Source organism: Ipomoea nil, unplaced genomic scaffold (assembly GCF_001879475.1).
Source record: "Ipomoea nil cultivar Tokyo-kokei standard unplaced genomic scaffold, Asagao_1.1 scaffold1043, whole genome shotgun sequence".
Classification (NCBI taxonomy): Eukaryota; Viridiplantae; Streptophyta; class Magnoliopsida; order Solanales; family Convolvulaceae; genus Ipomoea; species Ipomoea nil.
The window spans coordinates 12,637,027-12,650,219 of NW_017617471.1; the positions used below are offsets into that span (position 1 = coordinate 12,637,027).

The 13,193-nt window shown below is 34.5% G+C and overlaps 1 protein-coding gene across 1 annotated transcript; it reads left to right on the forward strand.

The window, feature by feature from the left end:
• Positions 1-715: 715 nt before the first annotated feature.
• On the forward strand, positions 716-3,662 carry LOC109181062 (iron-sulfur assembly protein IscA-like 2, mitochondrial). Its single transcript, XM_019330819.1, has 4 exons — positions 716-1,080; positions 2,469-2,593; positions 2,865-2,973; positions 3,384-3,662. Exons 1-4 carry the CDS (start codon positions 898-900, stop codon positions 3,447-3,449), a joined length of 483 nt encoding a protein of 160 aa, XP_019186364.1. The 5' UTR covers positions 716-897; the 3' UTR covers positions 3,450-3,662.
• Positions 3,663-13,193: the final 9,531 nt, after the last annotated feature.

Sequence of the window (13,193 nt, forward strand, 5' to 3'; positions counted from 1 at the left end):
CTTACAGAATTATTGGTTCACGACTATTACTTTCTTAGCGAATTTGGTCCTTCCGGTACATTCTCCGTTCAATTTTAGTTGATTTTTTTATCCTTTTTAATATAGGTAATATTGTCTTTTCCATCTCATTGTGATTGTAGAATTAGTCCATGACCAGTTTTCTTTCTACTCATTATCCTTTCGACACCTCTTGCATTCATTCTTTATTAGTAAAATTCCTCATCATTTCAAGCAAAATTAATACATATTATTTTTTGATTAAAGCCAAATTACTATCTTTTTTTTATATAAAAAAATATATCAACCCAAGTCTAATTATATCACAAAAACTATTTTTTTAAAACACGTTTTACCTCTTCCATCAAAATTTCTCATCATTTCAAGCAAAAATAATAAATATTATTTTTTTTTACTAAAATCAAATCACTATTTTTTAAAAAAATTAAAAATTACTAACTCAAGTCTATTTATATCACAAAAATTATTATTTTTTGTATCAAATCATTTGCAACTTAAATTTCTGACAAAAAACTCAAAATCGCAAATAAATTTCTCCCTATTTTATACAACTTTAAAAAAGTGTCTCATTCTTACCTCTTTCTTCCACACATTTCAGATTTTCATTCATTCTCCCTCAATCGTAAAATTATCACATGGCAAAAACTTTAGGGAAATTTATTTATTTCCATAAGTACAGGGGTTCATCTTCATTTTTCAACAACTTGCGATGTTAAACTGGAAATCTTCCGATTCATACGCTTCTACTGTTGAAAAAGTCGGAGCTCCGTGTTCCGATTAGTTACCATTCATTTGGCGGCGAAACCAACTGCAAAACGCTACTCTTCTTCTCTCTCATTCTGATGAACTAAGACGATGATATACTGTAATCCATAAGCCATGACGACGAAGACGCCGTCAAGGTCGCTGATTCTTCGGGCCGCCCCGTTCTTCGCCTCCCGGATCCGCCAAAACTACAGGATTCTTAGTTCTACAACTTTTTCATCCTCTGCTCTACCGGAGCAGCAGCCGGAATTCACACCCCGGAATGATTCCGTTTTCATGACTGAGAATTGCGTCCGGGTATACTCTCTTTCTGCTAACAGTTGTACGAAATTCGTTACTGCTCCCGTTTGCTTGACAAATTAATGAAATATTTATTCTTTTTAGTTTTGTTATATAATTGTTTATTTCACTGTTTCCTTGCAATTTGATTTTTCGATGAATCGACAGTAAGGTGGGTTGAGATTTTGAACCAAGCCTCTTTATCATTTTTTTTTGAGCAACCCTTTTTTTTTTTTTTCCTGGAGGGCTTTTACTAATACTCTGTAGTTTTGGAGTTGCAATAAGAAAAACGGAAATGGAGTGTTTTCTGATAAATTGAATCCAGCTTTGAGCTCTGATCATAGAAAAAGATTCAATCGCATTAGTTTAATTTTGCATGGCGATAGAGCTATGGCCATGGTTGAAAAAATAGCTAGATGCTCCTTGGGCGGGCGCCTAGGTGGTGATTAATAGGTTCCTAGGCGCTTGTGTATTTTTTATTTTTTAAAATTTGTTTAAAATTTTTTAATTTTTAAGACTTAATACTTTAATATAGTTAATACTAAAATATTAAATATTAACCTAAAAAAGCATCTAGAGTTTGAACAATTTAGGGTTATTTCGCTCAAAACGATGTTGTTTTGAGTGAAATAACTCATTTAAAAAAACGGGGATAATAGCTAATCGACTGACTAGGAGACCTAGTTGGTGCTTAGGCAACTTAGTCAGTGCCTAGAAGACCCTATGTGGTCGGCAGCCTAGGTGGCCAGCCAGCACCTAGCGCATAATCGGTGCCTAGGCGGGATTTTTGCAACACTAGTTGTGGGAGAGTCAATGAAGTTGGTTGAGTTGTTAAGGACGTTTCATTTTGCTCAAAATGGCTTAGGCTCAATTCATGTTGGTAGCAATCTCCTTAGTGGGCTATCTATAGATTCTAGTGTAAGTTCTTGTTGAGGCCAATCATATGCAATGGATAACGCTTGCCTCCCTCACCTAAACATTCATCTAACGAACAGAAAAAGAAAAAAGAAAAAAGGAGCTATAGAAGAGCATTGAGCTGTGAAGGGAAGGATAGGGATAGGGTGATATTTAAAATGCATGGGTAAAACTTTGCTCCTTTAAGCAGAACACTGGTTCGGATCTTTTCATTTTGGGTTGTTTGAGGAAAACTTTGGCATTTTCATGATTACTTCAACAGAAATCAATGAAATAGTTTTAGAATCAAATAGAATTGTGCTAGGCTGTTTATCAAGTGCAGTACTAAACTCTGTTGCTGATATTATTTCATGAGGTTTGTTATATTCTGCTTTAAGAGCATTCTGCTCAATCATAAAAAATTGCATGGTTCACAAATTTTGTCAAAATTCATTGCTTTTGTGTAATAATAATGAAGTTGAATTTTATTAACTTCACATGTATGATAGCAGAGAATGAAGGAGCTGCAAGTCAGTGAACCCAAGGAAAAGATGCTTCGCTTAAGCATTGAAGCTGGTGGCTGCTCTGGGTTTCAGTATGAATTCTCTCTAGATGACAAGGCCAATGTAGATGATAGGTAACCTGGCTCTACACTTCTGAGGTTATACCCGTTTAGCTATTGCCCTCCAATAAATGTGACTGCCCATATTATTTCATGATTTTCTGAGGGGCCGCTTATTTCCCATCTTCTCAATCTCTCCATAATCTTATGGTTTTGGAAGCTCCATTGCTCAATCTTGACATACTTTATGTCCTTTCATTTCATTTAGACTATTGTGTAGTTTCGTTTATTTTTTATTTTTTAATTTTAAATTTAAATCCTTATTTTTTTGTATTTGAATTTGTAGAATTTTTGAGCAGGATGGAGTTAAATTGGTGGTTGATAATATTTCATTTGATTTTGTCAAAGGTGCAACTGTTGATTATGTAGAGGAGCTGATCCGTTCTGCTTTTCAGGTTTGTATTTTTAACTAGCTAAACTAGCTTACACAGCAGACTGCATTGTTGCATAACTGCATATCATGGAATATTGCTGAACAGAGCAGTGTAAATCCTTAAATTTTCCAGCGAGCAGTCATAGGCAAAAATGGTTATTAGCGGGTTAGAGGAGTTGATCTTAATTGCTTATTTGCTTAGTCGACTCTCACTCTTTCATGTTTGTGTGTGTGTGTGTGTGTGTTGCCTCAAATTGGCATATGATCTCTTTAAAACCTGGGAACACATTAAAGGGACCGGTTTTTCTTTTGTTTCGTTCTTTTCTCCATGATTGATGTTGAATGTGGTCTTGTTGTGATTCCCGTTCTGTTTAGCAGTAATTAAGGTCCTTAACTTATGTGCAGTAATTAAGGTCCTTAACTTATGTGCAGGTATCTACAAATCCAAGTGCAGTGGGTGGGTGTAGCTGCAAGAGTTCCTTTATGGTGAAACAGTAATATGTCACAGACAAAGTGCTCGTCAGCATCCGTTTCATAGATTGCCTGTTGTCTATTGGTATAAAAATTCATCGGAGGTTAGTTTGTTGTATACTCGTATACTGTATGAACTGCATTGAGACCACAAACATGGATAAAAAAGAGGCTCGAGAAAAAGAATTCCATTTTTTTTTTCATTTTGATGTTGATTATAAATGATAAAAGTAGGAATTCCTTTTATGAACTTCAAAGTAATGAATTCAAGAGGTAGATTCATTTATCATTATGTAGATCTAGGGAATTTTTGAGTGACACTATCTTGAGGGGTGGAGAAAATAAAATACATGTGAAATGGGTAGAGTCATGATTTTTAACACGAAAATTGTAAGATGAAATGACAAGATATTTTGCAATAAGTCAAAATCTCTGCAAATGTATTGGTATTCCTATGTATACCTTTAGGAAGAAGGTGGAGACTTGTGTTATTTGTTGTAGGAAGAAGGGAGCCTGCAATCATTATAACATGGCCCATGGTTCACCTTGTAAGGTGGGTCACTAACATAAGATACATTTTTAATACATTAAATGTTTTTTTTTAAAGGTACATTATTTTGTATACTACCAAATAATGTATCTTTAATATACAAATAATGTATATTCGATATATTGAAAATGTACCATTTATGGTCTACTATAAATTTTCGGGAGCCTAATGTTGGTTTGGTCTCTTGGAGGGGGTGGAGTTTCCCAATAGTTGTGTATTCTTTAAGGGAGAGGGAGGAGACCTTTGTGCCTTGCATTTTTAGGGTCATGTTCTTGTCAGCTTATCTTTTACTCATTGGTGTGATGGTAATGGTTATGGTGTTTGTGTTAATAGTGGCGGCGGTGGTGGTGGTAGTAAGCAACATCAACGTGGGGGTTGGTAACCTTTTAAGAAGCACGAACATAACGGGTGTATGGTAGAAGGAAAATCTGTGTCGTGTTATAATAACACTACTTTAAAAGTATTATTTGCCCGGTAACAGTGCAGTTAAAACCCTGGCACGCTTTCGACAGGCTACACAGACCTATTACGGATAGCTTGCACTAGCAATCACGTAGGCGAACCTCACTATTGCTCAGACTTTAATAGACAGGCACGAAATTATATATATATATATATATATATATATATATATATATATATATATATATATATATATATATATATATTAATCCTCACACGAGAAAGAAGGTAGAAGCTATAAATGTTGAGTGTTCTAAAAATGATATTGGGAGCTGCTATATATATAGTAAGCAGCCCCCTTCATCCCAACCACACAAACAAACATGAGTGACGCAGGTCACAATCATAGAGCAATTAGTGCTAGCCTCAAAAATTAAACAACAATTTATAGCCACTCATTCTATTTTCTCTTTTCTCTTTGAATTATTCCTAACAATCCCCCCAATCACCCACATATTTAAAGAGAAAAGTAAAAGGATAATGTCTGAGCGGAAGTGAGCGCTGACCTTAATGTCTGTGGTTTAGACCTTGAATTGACACGTAGTGACTTGAATAACTTTCTCCTTAGTAGTGAATTGAATCTTGAACTAGCCAAGGAGAGGTAGTTTTGAACTCATGTGCACACATCAGCACCCATTATGCAGGTTTTTCGAAAGTCAAACTCTTTGACTTGTTATGAATACCCTTAGTATTCAAGTATGTTATGTCTATCTCAATATAGACTTCTACCATGTCAAAGTCTATCTCAACATAGACTTTTAACTCTGACAAGTCTAATAGCATTGTAGATTTTTACGTCTTGTCAAGTCCATCTCAATACAGACTTTTAACTCTATCAGGTCTATCACAGTATCAACCACCATTAAGGCTTATAGAGTAGTTAAAGACATAAATTAGTTGTAAGTCTTTTCTTTCTATCATAGACGACACTGTCTTTGGCAATGCAAACGACAGTTCGTGAATCACAATGTATATGTAGTGAGGGTGTTAGCTAGATACCTCCACAACTCCACGTTTATCAACATATTTCTTAGTCACTCAGCTTATTGGGATACCCAATTATCTTTCATAAGAGGCAGTTAACCCTTTTTTCACTCAAGTCAGGGATCTTGTTAGGTCTACCTCTAAATAGACCACCCCAATTGAGTATAAATCATTAAGAGCACTTTTGTATTCAAGCATTATGCCCTTCCAATGACTAATCCTCATAATTAGCTTCAAGTAAGTTGATTCTCTTGATCAAACTTACATGCATTTTGACGATTACTTCGTTTACTCGTGAATAATCCCTTGAAATTTCTAATGCTTAACATGAAATATTATCTTTTATCATTATTCTCAATACCACGGAGAAATTTTTAGTGAAAATATAAGGAGCTAATCACCCCCACAATGTAACACTTACAAATATTTTTTGTCAAATGTATTTAATCTCTTAACCATACTGATCTTTGATGCCCAACATTATCTCCTTTGTAGATTGAGTTTTGCCGATTTACTTTCTGGAACATTATTGTAGCTTCGCACTTTGCCTGATGCACACTCAATAGTTGAATATATTTCAACATATTTGGTTATCTCAACCCATCATAATTTCCCTTTAAACAGGAATTTTAGGTCTTTCAAGATGACTCAACCAAGAATTTAAATAATAATATTATATACAAATGCTCATTGTTAGTAAGTCATAGATATAATGTTGTCATCATGCTACTTCAAGTTGAACAGTATAATCACAAACTTCACATCATATTTTTATAAGAAATTAATCTCATACAACTAACATTTATTAGGAAATATCTCTCAACAATGAGAATTCAAAGTTGACACCTGCACAATTTTTCCTTCGCTTGAGGAGATAAAAACTCATATAAAGCATTCATATGATGCAATATTACTATTGCAGTACTTCAACAATTTCTATTGCAAGGTTTTGATTATTTAACAACATATGAAAGTCAGACTCATTTTATGTGGAGATCAAGTGGCCCTATAACTAGCCTGCATGATCAACACCCTACTTCTTAAACATTCCCAAGTCGAGTGGTGAAACCGAAGTTTACTTAAAAATCATCTTCCTAGACAGAGTGTTCAAGAATGATGACATTTCTATGTTCTCATTAAATTGCAATTGAAACCTTTGATATATGTTCTTATTTTATTTTAGTAAAAATATTTGAGCAATATCTATGCACAAATCATTTCAATCAATGTCATTAGTATTCAGCATACTAAAGAAATAAGTACTACTATGTAATCAAAATCTATGCAACCCAACTAGTATTTAGTACTAAGAAAATCATACTTCATGCGAGCCCTCAGAGCTAGAGCAATTATAGTTACTCAAAATAACTACTTATTTAAAGAGACTCAATACACATCTTGCTCTGTCAGATTGACTTTTGCTAGTTTTGCTCTTGCGATGGTAGCATTGGTATGCTCGGTGTCCTTGTTTTCCACACACAAAACATCTTTCTGAACTTCTTGACTTTTCCACTCATTTTGTTGTAAACGGTTCTGACAGTGATATCCAAATGATTTTTGTCGAGTCTTGTTTGTTATAGATGTCGAACCAATTGTCATTCATTTGTGACAGGAGGTATCCTCTGGCTGCCGCATTGTCATTTCTAAACTGCATCAGAGTTACACCCGATTCTTTACCCGGAATGTAATCTATTTCAGGGTTACTTTCTCTCGATTTTACACCCGGAGTGTAATCAGGTTCATGGTTAGCTTTTGTAGCACCAAGAGGAGAGACCACTGCTGGAGTACGTTCAGGTGCAACTGAATACAGCACGTAAACCAACTTTAATTGTTCAAAGAAGATACGCATTCTTTGAGCCCACTTTTTGTAATTTTTCCCATCAAGCGCAGTGATCTTTATATCGTGTATGACAAAATGTGCCATAACGTTAAAGGTTTGCTGTTGCTGAAATAACGCTTTTAATTGTTGGGGAATTTAAGCAACGTCAACGTGGGGGCTGGTAACTTTTAAGAAGCACGGACACAACGAGTATATGGTAGAAGGAAATCTGTGCCGTGTTATAATAGCATTACCTTAAAAACGTTATTTGCCCGGTAACGGTGCAGTTAGAACCCGACACGCGTTCGACAGGCTACACAGACGTACAACAGATAGCTTGCACTAGCAATCACGTAGGCGAACCTCACTATTGCTCAGAATTTAATAGGCAAACACAAAATTATATATATATATATATATATATATATATATATATATATATATATATATATATATATATATATAAATCCTCACACGAGAAAGAAGGAAGAAGCTATAAATGTTGAGTGTGTTTTAAAAATGATGTTGGGGCTCATATATATAGGAAGCAGCTCCCCCCATCCCAGCCACACAAACAAATATGAGTGGCGTAGGCCACAATCATAGAGCATTAGTGCTGGCCTAAAAAATTAAACAACAATTTATAACCACTCATTCTATTTTTTCTTTTCTCTTTTCTCTTGTTAGGAATAATTCAAAGAGAAAAGAGAAAATAAAATGAGTGGCTATAAATTGTTGTTTAATTTTTTAGGCCAGCACTAATTGCTCTATGATTGTGGCTTGGGGCCTGCGTCACTCAAGTTTGTTTCTGTGGCTAGGATGGAGGGGGCTGCTTACTATATATAGTAGCTCCTAACATCATTTTTAGAACACATTCAACATTTATAGCTTCTTTCTTCTTTCTCGTGTGAGGATTAATATATATATATATATATATATATATATATATATATATATATATATATATATATATAGGGTTAGGTTCCTTTGAGGTCAGGTCTTCCCGTGCGATCAGTGCGGCATACACCATTAGGTATGCATAAATGCACCACACAGTGTTCGTAAATACACCATTATGTGTGGTGTATTTTTTTGTGTGGTGTATTTTTTGACTTTTCATTCTGGTGTATTTTCAAACACTGTATGGTGCATTTATTCATAACTAATGGTGTATGTCGCACTGACCGCACGGGAAGACCTGACCTCATAGGAACCAAAATCTATATATATATATATATATATATATATATATATATATATATATATATATATATATATATATATATATATATATATATATATATTTAATGTCGTGTCTGCCTATTAAAGTCTGAGCAATAGTGAGGTTCGCCTACGTGATTGCTAGTGCAAGCTATCCGTAGTAGGTCTGTGTAGCTTGTTGAAAGAGTGTCAGGGTTCTAACTGCACCGTTACGGGGCAAATAACGTTTTTAAGGTAGTATTATTATTATAACACAGCACAGATTTCCCTTCTACCATACACCTGTTGTGTCCGTGCTTCTTAAAAGGTCACAAGCCCCCACATTGACGTTGCTTAAATTTCCCAACAGTTAAAAGCGTTATTTCAGCAACAGTCAACCTTTAGCATTATGGCACCTTTTGTCATACACGATCTATCAAAGATCACTGCGTTTGATGGAAAAAATTACAAAAGGTGGGCTCAAAGAATGCATATCTTCTTTGAACAATTAAAATTGGTTTACGTATTGTATTCAGCTGCACCTGAACCTACTCCAGCAGTGTTCTCTACTCTTGGTGCTACAAAAGCTAACCATGAACCTGAGTACACTCTGGGTGAATAATCGAGAGAAAGCAGGCCTTAAATAGATTACATTCCTGGTCAAGAAACGGGTGTAATTCTGATGGAGTTTAGAAATGACAATGCGGCAGCCAGAGGATAACTCCTGTCACAAATGAATGACAATTTGTTCGATCTATGTCAAAAAAGACTCGGCAAAAGTCATTTGGGAATCACTGTCAGAAAAGTACGGTGCTAATATAATTTAAAATCAAAGTGTCAGAACCGTCTACAACAAAATGAGTAAAAAAGTCAAGAAGTTCAAAGGAAGATGTTTTGTGTGCGGAAAGCAAGGACACCTAGCATATCAGTGCTACCATCGCAAGGGCAAAACTAACAAAAGTCAATCTAACAGAGCAAGATGTGTATTGAGTCTCTTTAAATATGTAGTTATTTGAGCAACGATAATTGCTCTAGCTCTAAGGGCTCGCATGAAGTATGATTTTCTTAGTACTAAATGCTAGTTGGGTTGTCTGGATTCTGATTACTTAGTAGTATTTATTTCTTTAGTATGTTGAATACTAATGACATTGATTGAAATGATTTGTGCATAGATATTGCACAAATATTTTTACTAAAATAAAATAAGAGCATATATCAAAGGCTTCAATTGCAATTTAATGAGAACATGAAAATTTCATCATTCTTGAACACTCTGTCTAGGAAGATGCTTTTTAAGTAAACTTCAATTTCACCACTCGACATGAGAGTGCTTAAGAAGTAGGGTGTTGATCATGCATGCTAGTTATAGGGCCACTTGATCTCCACCTAAAATGGGGCTGACTTTCATATGTTATTAAACAATCAAAGCCTTGCAATAGAAATTGTTGAAGTACTGCAATAGTAATATTGATCTGCATCATATGAATGCTTTATATGAGTTTTAATCTCCTCAAGCGAAGGAAAAGTTGTGCAGGTGGCAACTTTGAATTCTCCTTGAAGGAAAAGTTGTGCAGGTGGCAACTTTGAATTCTCCTTGTTGAGAGATATTTCCTAATAAATTTTAATTTGAACATATTCTCTGTGTATGAGATTAATTTCTTGTGAGAATATGATGTGAAGTTTGTGATTATGCTGTTCAACTTGAAGTAGTATGAGGACAACATTATCTATATGGCTTACTAACAATGAGCATTTGTATATAATATCATTATTTAAATTATTGGTTGAGTCATCTTGAAAGACCTATAATTCCTGTGTAACGGGAAATTATGATGGGTTGAGATAACCAAGTTTGTTGAAATATATTCAACTATTAAGTGTGCATCAGGCAAAGTGCGGAGCTACAATAATGCTCCACAAAGTAAAAATCGGCAAAACCCAGTTTACAAAGGAGCTAATGTTGGGAATCAAAGATCAGTCTGGGTAATAGATCAAATACATTCGACAAAAATATTTGCAAGTGGTGCATTGTGGGGGTAATTAACTCGTTATATTTTCACTAAAAGTTTCTTCGTGGTATTGAGAATAATGATAAAAGAGAATGTTTCATGTTAAGCATGAAAATCTCAAAAGGGGTTGTTCTCGAGTAAACGAAGTACTCATCAAAGTGCATGTAAGTTTGATCAAAAGAATCAACTTACTTGAAGGCTAATTATGAGGACTAGTCATTGGAAGGGCTTAAAGTCCAAGTGGTAATGAATTCGTGGTGGATCCCACTTTTGTTGTCAAACGAAGCCATGAAAAGAATCACAAAGTAGTACACTAATTCGTCGATCGCGATCATTCCTATAGTGTGTGTACATGTGAGGTTGAGTTACAACTTTTAATAAATTTATAACCCTATGAGATGGGTGCTCCTATTGAGATGGACTTAACGAATTCACCGCATAATGCTTGAGTACAAAGTGCTCTTAATGATTTATACTCAATTGGAGTGGTCTATTTAGAGGTAGACCTAACAAGATCCCTGACTTGAGTGAAAAAATGGTTAACTGCCTCTTATGAAAGATAATAGAGGTATCCCAATAAGCTGAGTGGCTAAGAAATATGTTGAAAACGTGGAGTTGTGGAGGTGTCTAGCTAACACCCTCACTACATATACATTGTGATTCAGGAACTGTCGTTTGCATTGCCAAAGACAGTGTCGTCTATGATAGAAAAAAAAAATACTTACAACTGATTTATGTATTTAACTACTCTATAATCCTTAATGGTGGTCGATACTGAGATAGACCTGATAGAGTTAAAAGTCTGTATTGAGATGGATTTGACAAGACGTAAAAATCTACAATGCTGTTAGACTTGTCAGAGTTAAAAGTCTATGCTAAGATAGACTTTGACATGGTAGACGTCTATATTGAGATAGACATAACATACTTGAATACTAAGGGTATTCATAACAAGTCAAAGAGTTTGACTTCCGAAAAACCTGCATAATGGGTGTTGATATGTGCACATGAGTTCAAAACTACCTCTCCTTGGCTAGTTCAAGATTCAATTCACTACTAAGAAGAAAGTTATTCAAGTCACTACGTGTCAGTTCAAGGTATAAACCATTGACATTAAGGTCAGCGCTCACTTCCACTCAATCATAATCCTTTTACTTTCCTCTTTAAATATGTGGGGAATTGTTGGGAATAATTCAAAGAGAAAAGAGAAAATAGAATGAGTGGCTATATATTGTTGTTTAATTTTTTAGGCCAGCACTAATTGCTCTATGATTATGGTCTGCGCCACTCATGTTTGTTTGTGTGGCTGGGACGGAAGGGGCTGCTTACTATATATAGTAGCTCCCAACATCATTTTTAGAACACACTCAACATTTATAGCTTCTTCCTTCTTTCTCATGTGAGGATATATATATATATATATATATATATATATATATATATATATATATATATATATATATATATATATATCGTGTCTGTCTATTAAAGTCTGAGCAATAGTGAGGTTCACCTACGTGATTGCTAGTGCAAACTATCCATAGTTGGTCTGTGTTGTCTGTCGAAAGCGTGTCAGGGTTCTAACTGCACCGTTACCGGGCAAATAACGCTTTTAAGGTAGTGTTATTATAACACGGCACAAAATTCCCTTTTACCATACACCCGTTGTGTCCGTGCTTCTTAGGTTACCAGCCCCTACGTTGACGTTGCTTAAATTCCCCAATAGTTGTGTGGTGGTGGTAGTGTCATAGTGGTGGTGATTGTGGTTGTAATAATAGTCAAGAAACTAACTTAAAAAAGAAGAGAAGGATGAGGGATGAAAAATAAAGAATCAGAAAATGTCTTCAGACTAAAAGTTTAGGAAGACATTTTTCGTCAAATTGGATCTTTTTTCCCTTAACCATGATGAATATTTTAATTTGACTTCATTTTTCTTAAGTACCAAACACTTTAAAATTCAAAAACATAATTTTCAGAAGTCATTTTTCAGATTTCTAAATGAACCCTAATTTTGACCATCAAGTCACTTTATTTTTATGCATATTGTCCATTTCACCTACTAGTTAGGAAAAATGAATTAGTCAAAGTACCTACAAGGTCCTTATACTATAGCGTTTTGTTCAATTTAGTCCTTATACCTTATTTTGTTCAGTTTAGTCCCTGTATTTTCAAAAGTAGTGCAATTAAGGACAATAGTTAACGGTGTTAATATTACCATTAACTTAGGTTATGTAGCGCTGACGATATTTACATTCCTACTTATATATTACTTTATAAATATTTAAAATTAATTATTTTTACCACTAATATATTAAATTAGTATGTCCAAAATAAATAATTACAACCATGTTCTTAATGATATTTAGACAATTGTCTTTAATTTCACCACTTTTTAAAAATAAACGACTAAATTTAACAAAATAAAGGTATAAGGACTAAATTGAACAAAATTCTATAGTATAGAGACTTCATAGGCACTTTGACCGTGCACCTGATATCCTCCACTTCCCTACTATGAAGTGGAGGATTTCTTCAATGTATCGCGACATATTAGAGTATATCGCAAGTTTTAATTGAAGTAAGAAGACAATTCACCAGTTTTGAGCCTAAGAAAAGGTAAAAAAAAAAAAAAAAAAAAAAAAAAAAAAAAAAAAAAAAAGAACATTTCGGCGGAATAGAGGTCTGATGTGGTGAAGTTTTGGTGTGTTCTATGTGTTGGTGAAGTTAGTGTGATATTTACAAAGATT

Excerpts from the sequence above, each read along its gene's own strand:
- LOC109181062 (XM_019330819.1), top strand. The coding sequence starts at position 898 with ATGACGACGAAGACGCCGTCAAGGTCGCTGATTCTTCGGGCCGCCCCG. Across the intron at positions 1,081-2,468 it reads TGACTGAGAATTGCGTCCGG|AGAATGAAGGAGCTGCAAGT; the intron begins GTATACTCTCTT and ends GTATGATAGCAG. Across the intron at positions 2,974-3,383 it reads TGATCCGTTCTGCTTTTCAG|GTATCTACAAATCCAAGTGC; the intron begins GTTTGTATTTTT and ends ACTTATGTGCAG.